At 40.6% G+C, this 20,054-nt stretch overlaps 1 protein-coding gene across 1 annotated transcript; it reads left to right on the top strand.

Annotated features, from left to right (window-relative positions):
- The first annotated feature begins 1,570 nt into the window (after window positions 1-1,570).
- On the top strand, window positions 1,571-14,915 carry CZH16orf87 (chromosome Z C16orf87 homolog). The gene is made up of 4 exons (XM_005141672.3): window positions 1,571-1,787; window positions 5,991-6,087; window positions 8,898-9,080; window positions 14,386-14,915. Exons 1-4 carry the CDS (start codon window positions 1,722-1,724, stop codon window positions 14,502-14,504), a joined length of 465 nt encoding a protein of 154 aa, XP_005141729.1. The 5' UTR covers window positions 1,571-1,721; the 3' UTR covers window positions 14,505-14,915.
- The last annotated feature ends 5,139 nt before the right edge of the window (window positions 14,916-20,054 follow it).

Raw genomic sequence — 20,054 nt, 5'->3', positions numbered from 1 at the left:
GTGAAAGAGATTTGGTTTTAAAATTTAGAAAAGGAAAATCTTATCCTAAGGTTGTTGCCTGTGGACTTTGTCATGAGAAGATTAACAGTAAAGATTACTAAGAGGAACCGCATTTGAAATTATTAAGGTGAGGATGTGCCTCTTCACTGTTGTTAATTTTGTGGTAACACAACTTCCCTGTGTTATCTCCTAAATGTTCAGAATAGATGTGTATTTGTTGATCTATGTGGCATTTCAGAAGGTGTTTCAGTTTTTACAGTCTGTTTTTTAAGGTGTGCAAAGCGATGATTTCACTTTGAAATGTGCAATTAAAACATATTGCTTATCTAGATCATGTGTGGTCTTTTATGAATCTGAAACTCCATTTTCAAATTTCACAGAGCCTGTAATAACTTAGGCTCAAGAATTAAGCTGAAAAAACATGCAGTTGTGGGACTCTAGAGAAGCTTACTTGGCAACTGGGGTAGCATCAACTCTCCAATCTGCAGAACAGGTCAACAGCCATAGGAAGGTAAGACCACAGGGCCTTCAGCGGCAGGGAGGAATTTAGTCTATGAGACACTGTGACAAGTGCTTGTGCTTTTGTGCCTGAAGGAAGAACTTTTTAATTAGCCTGTCAGGGAGAAATTATTTGGGCTGTCCTGACAGATGAATAAACTCTCTAGATTCCTGACCACCAAGAACTGGCTAAATATATCAAAGTAACTCAGCAGTGAGCTAGTAGACGGTTTAACATTTCAATAGCTGTAAAAGTCAGTTTTTAAAAAGTTTCCTCCAAGCTGCTTTTGGTTAATTTTCCTGAAGGAGAAGTTTAGACAAAAGCCTTACTAAAACTGCCTCTCTTCATGTTTTTTTTTTCTCAGTATGTTGGTGCAATAAACTTAGTTCAAGACTAAGCTACAAACATCAAACAGAAACTCTGTTGTGCCAGCCTCACAGATGCACTCATTCATTGCTACCCGTGTGGAAGCATTACAGTGAAAGCATTACAGCTGATATTAGCTGGCAGCTGTACTCCAGGCTATTTAAACATTAATCTCCAAAAATAATTTTATGCTGAGACTTTGCCGCATTTTTCTCTTGCAGACATTTTGTTGTACACAAAAAAAACAACAAAATCACCCAGCTCCTATTACTAGCAGTATTGTAATTTTCCTCTTAAATCAGAGTTAAATGATTCAGACACAAACATTTTGCAGGAATACAAAACTCGAAGTTTCAGTCCCAGAGTGGAATGGTTTGTGTGAGGAGGGGCCTGAAAGATGACTTGATTTTTTTCTCTCTCCCTATCACCTATGAATCCGGAGCTCAGAGCACTGTCCGTCCCTCACTGCTATTCCCTTCACAAACGAACTGTCCGAGGCCCACACACACACTCCCTCCACCTCCCACCACCCGCTCCCCGCGCGTTACCTCAGCCCCGAGCCGGGCAGAGCCGGAGCCGTTGCACCGCCGCTCCCCGCTCCGCCCCGCCCCCGCGCGCGCAGCCAATCCGGCGGCGGAACCGGCCCCTGCCGCACGGTGGGCGGGGCTTGTCCTGCTCTGGGGAGCGGCGCCTTTGTGGAGGGGCTGTGTGGGGGCGGGTGGAGCCTGACGGGGTTCTGCAGGCTGCGATCGGCGCCTCCGCGTCCTCGCCCGGCGCTCTGGCGGCAGCGGCAGAGCCAGCGGCAGAACCAGCGGCAGAACCAGCAGGAGCAGCAGCAGCAGCAGCAGCAGCGAGCATGTCCTCGAGCAGGGCCAAGAAAGTGAAGATGGCCACCAAGTCCTGCCCGGAGTGCGACCAGCAGGTGAGGCGGCCGCCGGGCCCGCTCCCCTCTCAGGCCGGGGGGATTAGTGACCACAGGGCTCAAAGGGCGACCCTTGAAGCGGTGAGGGAGGTTCCCCTCACTGCCCCCTGCTTCTGAGAGAGGGTGAGGGAATTCCCCCGCAAGCCAGCGGTCGGGGCTGCCTGTCCCAGGCCGGCGGGAAGCCATGTGGCGGAGGGGTCGCCGGCCGCTTCAGCGGGGACAGGTGTCACTGCGGCTGACGGGAGGGCAGTGAGCCGGTGGAAGTCTGCATGCCTCGGCTGTGATCGCTGAGGGCCGCGGGGCCGAGCGGAACTCGGGCCGCTCGCAGCCGTCCTCCCGCTCCCGGGGCGCCGGGCCGGGCCGCACTCCGCCCCAGCGCATCCCGCTGGTGGCCGTGCTTCCTCCTTGCCGTGTGACACCCTCCGCCGCGAACTAGGCTTCTGTAGCACCGGGGCGAGGAGCTGTCGGCCGAGCTGCTTGGTTTTGAGGTGAGGGGAACACACTAAAGCGTCTCCGTGCCTCTGTGAAGCAGCGTTTGTATGAGGTAAGTGTTGCCTTTGCAGTCTCTGCCTGGAATGTGGGTGAAACACCGTGTTCCTTTTGTGATAGTTATGCTGAATGATTTCTGTGTGATGTGCAGAATTATGTGCTAGTATTGTTTAGGAACGATATTAAGAATATAATGAACTTGGTAATTTGTGCAGTGCATTTTGCCTTTTGTATGAATAATGAGCCTAAGGCTGCCTGGCAGAGTCTTCAGTTTTCTCATGAAGTAGCTCAGAAACAGCGAAATTTAGACCTTTGCTGCCATTTCTGTTGTGCAAATGTAGATGTGATCTATCGTTTGTGCCTTACAGCGGTTTTGTTATGGGTAGAGAATACAGCTACTAAAAGTTAACAGCAGCAGATTTTCACAGTTACAGTATCAGGAGCTGTCTTCGTCTGTGCTCTTTGCTGGAGAGGATGTTGCTGTTTAAAACCAGGCCGTGTGATGGGGACAGCAGCACACCACTGCAGGAAGCTGCCAGGGGCTTCTGCGTGTGACCCTGGGGAACAGAGTTCTGTTGTTGGACTCCAGAACTGAGCTGCTGCACACTTAAAAAAATAAAAGGCTGCTACTTTTTTTTTTTTTAAACTTACAATGGCTAAAAAAAAGTCATTTGTTCTGACTTGCATGGATTTTATAGCGTTTCTGCGCATTTTGGAGCAGTTTGGAATGTTAAGCTGTGTAGGGCCAGCCTTTTGTGTTTTAAGCAATAGCTGAACCTTTGCAAATGCGCATATGTTGAGAACATCGCTGACATACTATTCCTGAGAAAAAAGTAGTGTGCCAAGTTCTGCTTCTTTGGTTGGTGAAAGAAGATATTAAAATGAGCAAAGAGTTGAATATGCGAGGGGTGCTGGGTTTTTTTTGGGAATAACTGTGGTGAATGTCAAACTACCACCAGTAGGAAGAGCAAGGAAGCAAACAGGCTCTTACAGGCTAATGCTGAGCCTTTCACATTGTTCTGTGCTTTAAAACTGAAATACATGGTATACATGTGTAGATTTAGGACAAGAGGTAATGGCCTCAAGCTGCACCAGGGGATATTTAGACTGGAAATCAGAGAAAAGTTTCTTCCTGTAAGGGTGCAGAGGCATCGGAACAGGCTGCCCAGGGAAGTGGTGGAGTCACCATCCCTGGAAGTGTTTACCAACTGTATAGATGAGGCCCTTTGTGACATGGTTTAGCGGTGGCAGTGCTGGGAAATGGTTGGACTTAATGATCTCAAAGGTCTTTTCCAACTGAGTTGATTCTATTATTCTAATGTAAGTTTTCTGTTAGCAGCACTTCCATGGCTAACATAGAATTAATATTCATTGCATGTATTCTGCCCTGGCACAAGCATTGCTTGTAGGACCTTGCTGTCCAGTCCCAAAAGTTTGAGGGGAGACAGGAAACTAAACCCACAGTACAAGACATGTGTGGAAAGGCTCTTGTGTGACTCTTAAGTGATTGTCCTATGCTAGCATTCCTTAAATTCTTCCATAAACAAGAGCTATACATTTATTTCTGATTTCTTTGCTAGAAGTGGCATGCTTGGAAATATTTAGACAACCACAAATATTGGAGTGTAATATTGAGTAGCACTACTTAGACTGTTGTAATTTAGATCATATGTAGTTGCCATTTAGGCTTCTTTTTTATTAATAAAAAATAAAGGGTTTTGATATTTTCACAGTCAAAGCACAGCTCCATTTAACTGGGGAGCATGAAGTATTTGCAGTCAGAAGAAATAATTATCGCTTCTTAATTTAGCTTCAGGTAAAGTTTCTTGTACAAGAAACTAATTTTCTTTTGTTTAGAAAAATGTTAAACAGAGTAAACCAGTGTTTGTAAGGCTGTGTTGTGCTGTCAGTGTAGGTCTTCGAAGGATAACCGGTATGGTTCAGTGAATAAGCCCCTTCCCACCTAATCTCACACGCCCCAAACATGCACACACCACCTATGTGCTGAACCTGTAACATGAGAACAATCTTGTTCTGTTATGTACAGTTAAGTTCATTGAGAAATACTGGGTCTTTTCCAACCCCTTTGATTGATTTTCACCAAATTATTTTAGGCTGGCTCTGGAAACATAATTATTAGAGAGACCCTGGTGTTCGAAGCTGGGTTTAAATGGAGACTCCTCTGTCACCTTAAAGATACTATATCTCTGCTAGATAGTGTTTTCTAGTACTCTTATACTGACATATGAATAAGGAGATAAGCATGCACACAGTCAACTAAATTCTGAGCTTAAAGGTTCAATAAACCTTGATTAGAGTTTGGTTTTGGGTTTTTTTATTCTGTCATTGTCTTCATAAAGGGAATTAAGAGGTCTCTAGTTAGAGAAAACCTGTATCAAAATCTTACCTGTAAGCTGTTTGTAGGATGAAGTACAAGAGTTAAACTGTGCTACAGAAAGCAAAATAACTTGTTTATTCTGAGTAGCAGTTAAGTTCCCCTTTACAAATTCAGGTACTAACTTGGCAGGTCTTTTCCTAGCCAATAGAACACTGGATCTTGGTTCTTGTATGTGTCCAGAGAACCGAGCAGGTAGTCATGGTTCTGTACTCTTTGTTACCGTGGACACTGGCAAACTTGCAGAGACCTGTCTTAAAGCATTTTCAGAAATTATCTCCTACTTTTTTTCCTTCCACTGTTGTGCTTCAGCATACGTTCACTTTAATGTGTGATATTAATCTTTTCCAGATCTTTGTTTAAACTTGCTTCATGTTTTCAGTCTTAAGCCTAATCAAAGCAATATTGTGTATTCCTTACTACTTTAAAAGATCTCAGCTTTAAGTGAAGCTAATGAAGTTTGTAATTTATCAGCATCCCTTTTTTTAATTGCTCAGAGTAAGGTTTTTGTTGTCTTTCATGTAAGTGTGACATTTCCAGCTGTTCTAATCTTGTTTTAAGTTGTCTTATGCTGAGGGACTGTACTGCTCCTCACAGCTTTGCTGAGGAGGAGAAGCACTGGAGCCTCAAACGTTTCAGTTTCCAGCCAGCTTTGTCTACCTGTGATAGGTTGAGTTTTGCATTAGGTAGGCCCTTGTGTAACCACACAGTCTGTCTGCAGGCTGTTGTGGAGTGTGGTACAAATGCATTTGGTTTGCTTTGGGTCTCTTGTACCTTCTGTTTGAAGCTGCTCCTGCTCTGTAGAGGAATTGCTTTCAGATGCTTCTCAAAGTGAATGGATTCAGAATATACTGACACTTTTAACGCATACTTTAACTGTTTCTTAGAAGTAAATGAAGGAAGCAAACCTTGGAATGTCTAACTGATTTGATTGGGGATATTTGAGAGTTCTAAGAGAAATTGTATTTCTACTCTAATTCAGCCTTGCATTATTGCTCTCTACTTTCCTACACCTTCTTCCTCACAGTCTGGGGAGGAGGGTTTGTAATATAGAGCAGTCACAAACTCTGATTTTCAAGCTTGGTTTCTAGCAACTGCATAAAGAAAAGGCTTGCTAGGTGATTCACAGCAGAACCTGTTTTTACTATGCTTAGGTACAATTACATAATAGTACATGCCATCGTTTGCAGAACAGACTGAATTTGAAGAGGTATCTCCAAGGACAAAATGCAAGTTTCTAGGGTTTTTTTTTTGTTCATTGGACAGGAATTTTGTCAGAATTTGGAATGATCTGAAATATTTGTCTTTTATTCTCCCAGGTTCCTGTTGCATGTAAATCATGTCCCTGTGGCTACATATTTATTAGTCGAAAACTGTTGCATGCTAAACGTGCTGAGAGATCACCACCCATCACAGGTAATACAGAGGTGGGAAGAAGGGGGGACAACAGTTCTTTCTTCTTACTTGTAGGCAAAAGATATTTTGCTTTTCTGTGTAAATCGATTGTTGTCAGTTCACTTTCCCTTGAATGTGTGTGTGGTTAATTTGAATATGTTAATTTTTCTTGAATTTTGAGGAGGGAAAAAAGCTGGTGTTTTCAGTCTTACTTGCTTCATACTTGTGATGTTGGCATTTATTCTGTCTAGTCTAGCTAGACACACTGGTCACTATGCAAAATAACTGTAGGTTTAAATTTTAATCTAACAATAGTTTGTATGCCTTTAACATAGCAGAATAGAGCAAACTAGTCCAGCTTACTAACAGGCAGAGAGAAAGGAAAGTTCGGCTGATGGGGGAAGGAGCATCAACAACTGATAACAGCTATGGAGAGAATAAGTAAGACTAAGGATGCCAGCCTTCAAGATAGCAGAGTGGTGCCCAGTGTATAATGAGACTGGAACAGGACAGAAGCAAGGACATACCAACTTCTAACTCGGCAGTAGGACCTTGCAAGCATGTGCAAGCACTGAGGAAGACTGTCGGCAACCACCAAAGACCCCCACTCAGCAAGAAAGCGCATGCTTAATTAGGATGCAAATATTACAATTAGTTCCTGGAAATCTCATTAATACAGAAACAGTTTCCTGGAAAATATGTGAATATGAATGAGTATGCTAAATATATAGCTGCTGCCCACAAGTAGCAGGTGCACTCACCTTTGCAAAGCTATTCATGTGTGTGCCCAGCTCTGCAATAAAGAATGCCTGCTTTCTAAAACTCCAACTTGAGTCTTAGAGAGTTTCTCTGACCAACTTTTACAGTACCAGCTCCTTACAGAAAGCTTTCTGTTAATCCTATTTTGAAGCTGAAAGTCTAGAGGTGCCAAAGGGGTCAGATTTCAGAGTACATGCGGATTGAGGACAAATTTGATGAAGATAATAATTGGTCATATGTTTAATCTAAAACCATGTGCATCTGCTTCTCTCTGCATGGGTTAAAGTAAAAAGTAGTGTGGTTTTCTGTCTAACTTGCGTGTCTTTTGTTATATATGGGCACACTAAGAAGTTGGTTGATTGTGCATTCTGACATGGTTAACAGTCTCCTTGTGTTCATTTTTATTACGTCCTCCAGTTCTAGTAGGAATCAGTTAGAACAAGCACCTGTCAGGGAAGAGGGAAAAAAAAACCCCATCAAATCCAACAACCGAAAGTATCTCGTCTATAATGTCTGCTTTTTAAAATTACCTACCAGGCCTACAGAATGGAAGCTAAGTATTTGGTATTTTACATTACAATTTTGAAGAATGCTTGTAGTCTGCCAGCACATAGGAATTACATACTATTATACCAGATAACTGAGCTTTCAAGGTGGAGGGAGGAGGTTAAGCAATGCCTGTGGTAGTTTGGAAGTATTGGTCAGTCTCTACCCTCCCCTCTCCAGTTGTTGATAAAGTGGTTACCAAATGAAGCTGAAGGCCATAATCTGGTGAATCAGAGCTCGAGGGGGATCTTATCAATGTATATAAATACCTGAAGAAAGGGTGCTTAGAGGACAGAGCCAGGCTATTTTCAGAGGTGCCAAGTGACAGGATAAGAGGCTATGTGTACAAAAATGCAGGCTGTTCTCTCTGAATATCAGGAAACACTTTTTTACTGTGAGGGTGACAAGCACTGGCACAGGTTGTCCGGAGACATTTTGGAGTCTTCATCCTTGGAGATACTCAACTGCCATCTGGACATGGTCCGGGCAGCTGGCTCTTTGTGCCCTTGCTTGAACAGGAGCATTGGAGAGGTTGATCTCCAGAGGTCCCTTGCTACATCAGCCTTTTTGGGATAGTGTGAAATACAGCTTTTGTATTGACATTACTGACATGTTACCCTGCTACCCAGTGTGTATCCTATGTCTACACAAGATTAATGCGATAACTGCAGCAAAAATAAAACATTTCCCAGGAAGGTGTAATGGGAGACCATGTATATCTGTGTTGTGCTCATAAGGTAACTGCAACTTCCTTTAGAAAACATTGTTCCAGTATTTTCAACAATAAAAGTACTGCAGAATCATGCGGCAGCCTTGCAAATGTACATCTAGTTGGTGTTAATAGTGTGCTGTGGGGACTACTATTTTTGTACCCAAGCTCACTAATCTGTATTTAATTAACAGGTGAAACTCGTGTAAATGCTTTTTTTTTTTTTCTTTTGACTCTGACAAGACACCTGCTCAGCATGAAGTATTCTGATGCCTTGTGATAGGCTAGACTTGGTGGGAGATGTGGACTATGTAATGTGGTATTTACTGACTTTAGCATTGACTCAGCATTTCGATTTGTGTGAGCAGCAGGAATGATTTCATTGGTAGGGTCAAAAAAAGATCAAGTACTTTGATGATTGCCTGCTGTTTGCCTATATGATAAACTTTTTTCTTTGGCTAGTGGAAACAGATGCAATGGGCTGTCTTCATGTTTGTGATATGTACAGTTTTTTTCATCTTACTGTGGGAAACAACTTTTTGTGTGCTAGTAAACGTCTCATTGCAAAATGCATTTGAATAATTAGAGGCTTGGCCTTTGCAATCAAGAAATGAAGTGTCATTGTGAATATGATAGCTTAATTTGTGCATGGGGCAGAAATTTCTGTGCAGATGTAATTCAGTAAAGTCATCTAACCGCGTTTGCTCAGAGAATTAAAGAAGGTGGTTGGGGAAGGGGCAACTGCTAAGAGTAAATTAATACAAAAAGATGAAAACAACCCTAGATAATACCATATGATCTCTTTCAATTTGCACAGAAAACAAAAATGAGGCCAAAAGGAGACGAACAGAGAGAGTTAAGCGAGAGAAGATAAACTCTGCAGTAAATAAAGACTTAGAAAACCGAAAAAGATCCAGGTCTAACAGCCATTCAGACCATAGCAGACGAGGAAGAGGAAGACCTAAGAGTGCCTCAGCCAAAAAACACGAAGAAGAAAGGGGTATGAGAACTGGAAAAATGTTAATTGTGTTTTCTTTTTGTATAAAGACTTTTTTTTATCAATAAATCTTTATACCATTCAAGCCATTTAAGTAAGTAGACTAGTTCAGCCAGTACCTGGTATCTTAATATGAGGAAGGGGCTGTTTCACATCTGTAGAGAACTCTGGTTTTGAGTCAGTGTCTGACTGGAACTAACTGCAAAGAACTAATTTGTATTTTTAGCCACTGTATTAAGTTTCAACAGCTTTGAAAGCCGTTGGAGTGTAGTAGGGTGTAGTAGCTTTTTTGGTTTCTTTTTTATTATTTTTTTTAAGTACTGCTGCCCTGCATCCCAGAGACAAACAATATGATGATCTCTGTTGAGTGATTAGGGTGACTGGATTGCTCAAGAAGTTCCTTGAAAGCTTTTGGAGAACCAAAATAAAAATGGCATGTCGAGTCACTATTCTGACCTGAATTTTGTCCTGCAGAGTAGGAGTTTCTATGGAGTAGTGCTTTAGAGGAAAAAATACCTCCTGACTTACTAAGGTTCCTTGGTGACCTGCTGGCTTTAATCTTTATACAATAAAGAGACAGTTACGTGCAGTAGTGCAATAGAATAATCTCAGAGCCCTTCGAGTATGTGACTATCACTTAGCTTTTTTTTTTTGCCTTTTTTTTTTTTTGAAAGCGTATTTACACTGCATTTGCTATATGTGGTTTTGGGGGTATTTGTTTTAGGCGTCAATAGTGTATCCAAAAGTTAGCATGGACCTAAAAAGGCTGGAAAGCAGACAGGAGGGAAATAACAAGGCTTTATATAAATATTCAGATCTTGTTCTTAAAACTACTGAAATCTTCAAGCATACCTTGCGGCATTAATTCAGAATTGCTTTGTTCTTTCCTGTGACACCTTACTTGCTAACAAAAAATGGGTGTTAATCTGTGTTGCAAAGTGTGTTCTTTCAAATTCTAACTTTTCAAAACATTTTGTTGTCTCTGCTTTTTAATGTAAGTCTTTCTTAAAGTTTCTTTTCTGTAAAAACAAAGTACAAATTGGGATTTATTCTTGTTTCAGTGCTTTGGCTGTGGAAGGAGGAGATGGAATTTCATTTCTGTATGTTTTTTTGGGTGGCAATTGCTTTACTGTAATAGGAATACACTTATAATACCTAATCTCTTCAGTGTTGCATATGGTTTATTGATGTGTGCAGCTTCATAGAATACAGAGGTTCCCTATTTGTTATTGATCCAAGCTATACTTTAGCACCAATGGAATAATTTCTAGACATTTGACTGTTGGTCAAGTTCACACATAGTTTTGGTTTGAAAATTTCTGCAAGCTGGTTGGGTTGTCCTATAAAAATAAACAATCTTTGCTGTCCTCTGAAAAAAGAGGAAAGCAGTCTAAGCAATCAGAAGATCCATTCTCTTAATGCATGTTTTATAGTCTCCAAACCCCAAGAATTCGAAAACATGAGGGATATTTAAAGAATGTTTGTCTGTCCAAACATAGGCTAAATGTTTTTAACCTTTTGCTGCCTCCTTTGAAGTGTGGCACTATGCAAGAGTTCTGATGTAGAAATATGGATGTAGTGAGATCTTTTCATGAGACCTCACTGTGTGTTCTTTTCTTGGTGTTTGGTATTGTTTGGGTTTTTTTTAAGTTTAATTGCATGTAAGAAGGTTGCTTCCACCTTTTTGTCCTGTCCTACCATCCCATTTACTTGGTGTTGTGACTACTGCTGCTACTTCTGCTTTGGCTTCCTCTGCAGAGCTGGTACAGACTTGGATTTGCACTCACCAGTATGGCACACCTTACTGTATAGAAATAAGTGGGATTAGGATATTTTCTTACTTCTGACTTATTTCTGTGTATTGTCAGACTGTAACGTGTGTAGACCACTGTGGTGATTATTGGGCAGATTGAAAAAAAAAAAGAAAAACAGCAAAAAAGCTGATATATATGCCTGTTATGGCTATAAATTCAGTACAGAACCCATAATTTTGTAAGTAATTATTTTAAAATGAGTTGATGTTGACTCCTACCTTTTCAAGTAATTTCAAAAATTGACCTGACTACTGACTACTGGGAATTTTATAAATATTATTCCTTTACCAAACCTGCTGCTTGATAGTGGTGTTTACATAAAAGCATATTAAGCAACTTTAATTCCTATACTACAATTAAGGTGATTTTTTTTGTGTGACTCACTTTATAGTCTTGAAAATTAGTTCTGGAGTGTGGTAAATTAGCTTAGTGTCTCTTGGGCTTCTGCAATGCCTGATGTATCTGTAGATGGAAAAACAGGAGAGCAGGGAATACCTGAATTATAATAGCATGCAAGAGCAGATAATTTGTCAATTTGAAGATCATCTAGTGAAGATTTCCTGCCTAAAGACACCCATGACATCTGTAGCTTTGTTACTGTGCTTGTCATGCTCTTTTCATGCATAGCATGCTTGTTCACCATTAGGTCTGTGCCTTGGACTAGCTTTTCTTTTGTATCTTTTGTGAGTGGCTCACATTAGAACAAAGATCTGCAGGATTCAACAGCAATTAAGAAGGAGAAGCAAAAGGGCCTTTAAAAATAAGCTATCTTTCCTGCAGATTTACTAAGAAGGAATGGAGAGGGAGAAAAGAGGAAGCTGACACTGAGGGGATATGACTGAATGCTGGGACCCAGAGAGTCAGCCACATGATGACCCTGGAAAATAGGAACTTCTTCCTGCAGGCTTGGCTTGTCAGAATTGTCAATTTCTTTGTCAGAAATCCATTGTCACAATCTATTTTGAAAATATCTTCATGATAATTTGATTGTGATTTTGTTGTGGAGATGGTATATTTTTTTTGTACTGTATGGGACTGCAGTACCAACCAGGCTTGTTCCCTGGCTGCCTTGTTGTCTACGTAACAGCCTTGATTATATTAAAACAAACAAAAAACCTCTCAGATGTTGGAGGAAGTAGTATTGGTTGTTCAGAAAGAGAATAGCATTGAGACTAAGTAGGAGTAGCCTGGAGTCTTACTAAAGCATACTTGATACTTAACAAGGGGTGAATCTTTATAAAATTATATACATTTCAGTATCTTGATAATACTTAAGCTGAATTGAAGTTTTCCAGTAATTTCTGACTGTATTATTTGTACATTTTCTTGCCCAATGTATGCATTCAGGGTAACTTACTATCTTGGGTAGTGAATCTCAGAACTTTGGATTTTGAATTCATGCAAAATTTGTGAGGGGGGAGGGTCCATTTTTGGTTTATACATAATCATATTTTAAGGGCTATGGGTCTAGTGGGTTGCAGGAGATCTGGGGATGTGAGACATGCTCCAGAAATACTGATATTTTCATCTAAATAGCCTCTTAGTTGTGTAGCAAAATACTTGGTCTCACAAAAATAGTGTTGTAATTCTGTAAGACAGTCTTTTCCTAATAATAGAAACATTAGTCAAAACTATTTTTAGATAAGACTGAAGTGAAAAGTTTTAATAGTGTCTGTAGAAATCACAGTATCGTATGAATAGCAAATGATAAAATGTCATGCAGGTGGAAGCTCTTCACTAGTTACTGATGTGGAGGATTGTTTTAAGAATGTTTAAAGCTTACAAACCTGTTATTCCCTGATCCTGTTTGAGATCAAGATTTGAATTCTTCAAAGGTGAAGTCTGTCAGAACAAGCCAGTACTGTGGGAAGACAGGTCGGAGGGGAAACCTGAGAAATCTTTTTTGCTAAGAGTTCTACAATCTGTTAACAGTTTTTAACTTTGCTGGGTGCTGGCGTATTCAGGTGGTGGTTGGATTGTTTGGTTTGGAAAAAATGAAGAAAGGGCAGGGGTTTAGATAGGAAAGTGGAAAAGGCTAATGTGGAATAACCAGTGTGTGTAGTGTCTGTGGTCAGAACTGCTTCCAGTATTATTAATTTGTAAAAAGGAGGGAGGAAGTAAAGCAATGCAGACTGGGTGTATATATAGAAACTGAGTTACCTTACACAACAGGGTAGGGATATTAAAACTCAGTTTCTTAGCTTTTATTTCAAACTCAGTACACTAGAGAATATTGTCTTATGTAGCAAGGGATCAGGAAGAAATCACTTAGATTCCAAATAATAAACATGCTTCAATTTGCCTTATTTTGCTAAGTAGGTGTCCTATATTCATATTAAAAACATGCATCTCTGTGTGTCCAGGCTCTCACTAAGCAATTTTACTTGCACGGAAAGTTGAGCTTGAGTGTGATTTAAGTTGTCTAGAAATCTTTAAGTAGAGGTGTTTGTTGCTGTGCTGTATTCTGATTTAATACTTTTCTGTATTAAATCAGAACATGGTGGTAAAGGTTTTTTGCAGTTTCTCCCCCTTTAGTAGTTTAATACAAGCACTTGACTTTACAGGGAGGCAGTCTGTTGGAATGGTGTCTGTAGCTGTAACACAAATGTGAAGCCAGATCTAAAAGTTTTGTTATGAATGTGAACCCATTGGGGGGATGACCGTGGGAAAAGGTGGAGATATGAGATGCCAAGATTCTATAAGTTTGTCATATGTTACTCTAACTTGGTGGCCTTGAGCGCTGCGGTATGGAAAGTTCTTGATGGCTTGCTGCCGTCTGTCTGTAGCATTGAAACAAGCCACCGTGACCAGAGGGAATGCAGAGGTTTCACTTGCTCACTGAGGTGTTGGCCTTGTTCTGTATCTGGGATAAGATTGAAAGTCTGCAGTATAGAAAATCCAGAAATGTTCACAGTGACATATTTGGAACCTGACTTCTGCCATATATCTGCTTGTTAGTTTTGGACACTGTAAATAAACCTTGGGTTTCTGGTACTTAGATGTAAACTAGGGGATGAGGATATAATAAAGTACCTTTGTTTTCTAGGATGGGAGGTGTTTATGTAAAGGAAAAAAACCCCAAAACCAAAAAGCCCCAAACCACACACACCACCCCAAAAAACAAAGAAAACAAACCAACAAAAAAACCCAAAGAAAACCCACAACCAAAAAACCTCAAAAACCCCACAAAAAAACCTGCAAGGAAACTTGGATACTTGTTTGTGTCAGGAATCAGTATAATGTTAACAACTGATTCGTTCTTCATTGTTAAAGAACAGAAATTCACTCATGCTTTTGGATTACTAATTCTGTGGCTGTTCTAGCACTTTTGTTCATTCCTTCCTCCTCTTTCTCTATCCTTCCATGCATAGGAGTTGACTGTTAACTTCTTTTCAATTCCAGTGCTCCCTTCCACGTAATTTATTAAACTTTGTGTAACATGCATTAACTTAAATGGAAAAAGCTTCTAATAGTGACTTTTTTTTCTTCTACAGAGAAACAAGAAAAAGAAGTTGACATGTATGCTAACCTTTCAGATGAAAAGGCCTTTGTATTTTCAGTGGCCTTGGCGGAAATAAACAGAAAAATTATCAATCAAAGACTTATTCTGTAACTTGTAAGCACAGTCTGATGCATTTATATGCAGAATCACTAGTGTATTTCCAAGGTGTCATGGGCTCTCGGAAAGTGTTTTGTCTGTACTGACAAGGACCATGTTATCTCTTTTTAAAATTCTGCTGCTGTTCTTGGAAATCTGTCTCTACAAGTCAGAAAGAAAGAATTCACAAGATTGTGTTGTGAAAAATTATAAAGCAGATGTTTTACGCCTTGAAGACAAATGCCCAGAGAGACTGCACCCATTCCAGAGCACTTCTTTTAAATTTCCTGCCAGAAATGCAATATTTTAAATATTTCCAGAAATAAATGATTTTCCTTTAAAATTATATATTTCAGATTTTTCAGCTATATTGCAGTTTATGTATGTATAGTTCACATAACTTTTTAATAAATTGATACTCCAATATTTTATTGAACGTGGGCATTAAGTACATGTGTGGTATTTAGTATGTGTTGGTTTTAATCCTCTTAGAAATCTGGTATTCTTCCTGATTGTGACTTTAGATTTGCGTTTTTTTAAAAGGTGTGATATAATTGATAGAAAACTAAAGTGGTTTCACTTTGGGGGATTATTCTGCTTGAGAACTTCAAACTGTTCATTAATTCTGTGTAGAAAATGATTCCCTGTTACACAGAGTTGTTGTTTAGAAATTGTGTAACTTTTGGGCTCAGACCCGGAAGTTTGAGAACAAAGTGCTGTTTTGTAAAAACTATTTGCTGGGTGTCAGCCTTGTCCAGGTGGTAAGTATTTCTTCCATACTCTTTCTCAACCCATTACTGGAGAAGGGAGCGAAGCAGGTGTCAGAAATGCAAATCTGCAGCCAGCATCTTCTTACTGTGTATTGCCAAAAGACAAGGGGAATGTTAGTGCCATTTACTCTCAATAGCCTTTCTGTCTTGTCTTTTGAAAGTAATTCTTAGCAGTATTTTTTTTGGACTGGTAACTGTAAACATCAAAGCAAAAGTCTACCTGAATGTACAAAACGTGCTATTTTGATAGAAATAGGTTTGGGGAAGACATTCAACAAAATCATCTTTGTATGGCATAGTGGGGTTTTAGCCCAAACCCTTACTTTAGTAAATATATAGGGTTTGTCTTGCCAAGGAGAAAAAGAGCTCAAGCCCTGTAAAATCTTGGGGAAGCAGGTGCAGGAGGTAATTGCATTCATAAAACCTGTCATATTAGCTTTTTGTCACCTTTCACTCTTTTCTAAGAAGGGGAATGCAACTAAATGTATTTTCTTCAGTATCGCATTATTGAGTAGTGAGAATTACCTAATGAGATTATGCTACAGAACTGATCTCTGGGTAGAAGCAGAGGTTTTTATTAATAAAGCTAGGCTATCAGATATTGACTGTTAGTTATTGTTGAAGGGAAAGAGCTATGATAGTTTTGAGTTAAGTCACAAGGGACAGACTGATCAGATGGAAGTTTTGTAAGCAGAATCAGGAAACTTGGAAAGTTATTTCTAATTCTTAATTCTAAAGGAGTAATTGGGGTCCTTTTAAGACTGGATGAGAGGGATGGATGTGGAAACACACTTAAACCACTAATACACACTTGTCTTTATTCCAGTAAGCAAGGAATTGTGAGCACAAAACCTTCTCCACTACATCATATAGGTTTCTGCTTTCCACAGCTATAGCTTGGCACAGACACCAGTAGTAAGGACACGTGTACCTCTTAAGGATAGAGGATATGTTTGCATGGTAAGTTATAAAGTCAGAATGACAAAAGAGAAATTCTGATTTTGCAAATTTAAGGATATGATCAGGCTTGTTTTGTTTCTGTTACAAGAATGAGATCTGGAATAAGGGACAAAGAGGACTAATAATGCAGCCTGTTTGGTGTTCTGACCTGTGTTTCTACAGTTATCTTTTTGTTCCTGCTCTGTACATGGAGTTAGTGATCCTCGAAGATCACTGTCAGATGTGTATTAGATATGGCAAAATTTAAATTAGGATTTTTATATATAGACTGGTTCCTTCTCTGATAAGTACTTAAAAATACATTCATATCTCTCAAAAGCATAAGGCTATTTCTTTCTCTTCATTGCTGGAGACTCTTGAAATGGTGGTTAATTGCTGTTTCTGCACTCCCTCCCTTCAACTTCCCCAGGTCTCTTCTGTCAGCTCTTTCCCACTTGTCATAGAATCATAGAATACTTAGGGTTGGAAAGGAACTTAAGATCATCAAATTCTAACCCCCCTGCCATGGACAGGGCACCTCACACTAAACCAAGTCACCCAAGACTCCATCCAGTCTTGCCTTGAACACTGCCAGGGATGGAGCATAACTTCTTTGGGCAACCCATTCCAGTGCTTCACCACCCTCACAATAAAGAACTTCTTTGTTATATCTAAACTAAACTTCCCCTGTTTACGTTTGAACCCATTACTCCTTGTTCTATCTCTACAGCCTCTAATGAAGAGTCCCTTTCCATCATCCTTACAGGCCCCTTTCAGATACTGGAAGGCTGCTGTGAGGTCTCCATGCAGCCTTCCCTTCTCCAGGCTGAACAGCCCCAACGTTCTCAGCCTGTCTTCATACAGGAGGTGCTCCAGTCCCCTGGTCATCCTTGTGGACCTCCTCTGGACTTGTTCCAACAGTTCCATGTCCTTTTCCTATTGAGGACACCAGAACTGCACACAATACTCCCAAGTGAGATCTCACGAGAGCAGAGTAGAGGGGCAGGATCACCTACTTTGACCTGCTGGTCATGCTCCTTCTGATGCAGCCCAGGATACGGTTGGCTTTCTGGGCTGTAAGCGCCCACTGAAGCTGGTTCATGTTCAGTTTCTTATCAATCAACATCCCCAACTCCCTTTGTGCAGGGCTGCCCTGTATCAATTCTTTATCCAGCCTGTAGCTGTGCCTGGGATTGCACTTGGCTTGGTTGAACTTCATGAAGCTGGCATCAGCCCACCTCAGAAGTGTGTCAAGGTCCCTCTTGATGGCATTCCTTCCTTCCAGCGTATCAGCTGGACCATACAGCTTGGTGTCATTGGCAAACTTGCTGAGGGTGCGCTCAGTCCCATTGTCCATGTCACTGACAAAGATGCTGAATAAGACTGGTCCCAACACCAATCCCTGAGCAACACCGCTCGTTACAGGTCTCCAGCCGGACACTGAGCCGTTGACCACAACTCTGTGTGTGCCCATCCAGCCAATTCTTTATCTGAGTGGTCCATCCATCAAATTCATGTCTCTCCAATTTAAGTATAAGGGGGACAGTGTCAAATGCTTTGCACAAGTCCAGGGGGATGACATGAACTGTTCTGCCCCACCCATCAGCTCGATAGCCCCATCATAGAAGGCCACCAAATTGGTCAGGCAGGATTTTCCCTTAGTGAAGCCCTGCTGGCTGTCACCAAGCACCTTGTTGTTTTCCATGTGCCTTAGCATGCCTTCAAGGAGAATCTGCTCCCAGATTTTGCCGGGCACGGAAGTGAGACTGGTCTGTAATTCCCCGGGCCATCCACTTCCCCTTCTTGAAAATGGGGGTTTTATTTCCTTTTTTCCAGTGATCAGGAACTTCACCTGACTGCCATGGTTTTTCTAATATGATGGACAGTGGCTCAGCAACTTCATTCACCAGCTCCTTCAGGACCCATGGAAGGATTTCATCAGGTCCCATGGACTTGTGTACATTCAGGTTCTTAAGATGGTCTCAAAACAGATCCTACAGTGGGCCTAGGGTCTTCATTCTCACAGTCCTTGTGTCTGCCTTCCAAGACTTGGGTGGTGTGGTCAGAGTATTTGCCAGTGAAGACTGAGGCAAAGAAGTCATTAAGAACCCCAGCCTTCTTCAAATCCAGGGTAACCAGTTCTCCTGAGAGCTTCTGGAGAGGTCCCATGTTGTTGTTAGTCTGTCTTTTATTTGCAATGTACCTATAGAATCCCTTCCTGTTATCTTTCACATCTCTTGTCATGCTGGTTTTCTTCTAGGTTGAGAAAGCTGTGGTGGAAGCAGGTGGCCTTGAAAATATTTTAGGGAGAGAGTGATTCCCAGTGGGTCTTGTAAAGCAGGAGTCCTGGCTTTCTCTTCCCACCAACCAGAAACAAATTGTTCTGTCCCGTATAGACAGGATACTTCAGCATCTTTCGAATGCCCTAGTAACTCTGGCTTTGGAACACCAACACACGTTTCTTGGAAGTTATTGACTGAACTGGAAAGTGTCTGCATTTTATGAAATAGGCAGCAACATGATCGTATGTGAAGAGCTCTTTCACTGTTAGAGATGATCAATGGATGAAATACTGTGGCAAATCAGTGTAGATTATTGTTGTAAAATGTATTGGCACAGCTAGATGAGGAAGAGAGTAAAATTCTATTTAATGTAGCTCTGACTACCTCAGAAATGAAAGCATGGTTTCCAAGAAGCAAGAATAAATGTGGTAACACTTCAGGAAGCTGCTTATGCAGTTTTTTTTATGGTTCCAATTTCAGCATAAGATTTTAGTCCCTGCTTTTGAATGTCTTTGTGGTTCAGTCTAACTTAATTTGTTTCACTGCATTTTGTGCATGAGACTTCACACAGAAAAATGGTAATCTTTCACAAAATGTGAATTGGGCTGCGGTTTAATTAACTTGAAAGATGACCAGGTATCTCACCATCGCAAAAATACCACTCCACCTCTATACTGCCTCTACATGCTGACTTGTCTGACTAGATAAACTTGATGCTTTGAACTGAATAGTTTAGAATTGTACTGGAGAGTGGTCTGGTGATAAACCACTATCTGGAAAGTTCTGCTTTCTGTCACTTCATTCTTTTTTTTTCCTGCAGAAGAGCTATGCTTCTAGTGTTTATAACTCTGTGTGACAGCAGCATGCCAATCTGTCAAGCAGGTTCATTTCAAATTCTGGCTGGAGGTTTTTCTGTATTTACTCTAATCTGCTACTAGATGGCAGCCTTATTCCAAAGACACTGGAATAAGGCTTACTGTCTCGTCAGGCATTCTTATTATTGATACTAGGTAGAGCACAGTATTCAGTTTTCAGTGAATGCACACTGAAAGCTCATTTTTTCTTAGAACATCACTCATAGCATGGACGCTTAAATCCTGTTAAGGTGTTACTGGCTATCTAGGCTAAAAGTAGGTAGTAGTAGTTGTGTGGGGTGTTAACTCTTGGAGCTGTGAAAATTGGTAGAGATGAATACTGTGTGAAGACCAAAGAACTCTGAACTTTCAGTTGACACTTTAATAAAAAATGGTTTAGGAAACTCTTCTTCACCTGCCCTGAAGTCCCATGATGTAAGTTTTCTTTGGTGAAATTTTACCAACATCTCTAATTTTCTGATTACTACTGTTATAGTTGAATTAAAAAAAAAAAAAAAGTTGAAAATGGGGCAAGATATTAAGGAATACTTCACAGATTATCATCACCCTGTGGTTGGCCAGCAGGATGTACAGAGAGGAAGACTGGAATTAAGATACTTGCTTCAAATATCAGGTCCCAAACTAGGTGTTTGGGTTGGTTTGACTTAGTGGTTTTTATTTTTATTTCTTAGATTTTTAAAGTGTTTTTTTTTTAGGGTG

This window comes from Melopsittacus undulatus, chromosome Z (assembly GCF_012275295.1).
Source record: "Melopsittacus undulatus isolate bMelUnd1 chromosome Z, bMelUnd1.mat.Z, whole genome shotgun sequence".
Classification (NCBI taxonomy): Eukaryota; Metazoa; Chordata; class Aves; order Psittaciformes; family Psittaculidae; genus Melopsittacus; species Melopsittacus undulatus.
The sequence above is the reverse complement of the archived record's forward strand: the minus strand, read 5'-3'. Positions and strand labels throughout refer to the sequence as shown.

What these genes read in the sequence shown, in the direction of transcription:
- CZH16orf87 (XM_005141672.3), top strand. Translation starts at nt 1,722, where the DNA reads ATGTCCTCGAGCAGGGCCAAGAAAGTGAAGATGGCCACCAAGTCCTGC. An exon ending in GCCCGGAGTGCGACCAGCAG is followed by an intron (nt 1,788 to 5,990) that starts GTGAGGCGGCCG and finishes TTATTCTCCCAG; the next exon opens with GTTCCTGTTGCATGTAAATC. An exon ending in AAAACACGAAGAAGAAAGGG is followed by an intron (nt 9,081 to 14,385) that starts GTATGAGAACTG and finishes TTTCTTCTACAG; the next exon opens with AGAAACAAGAAAAAGAAGTT.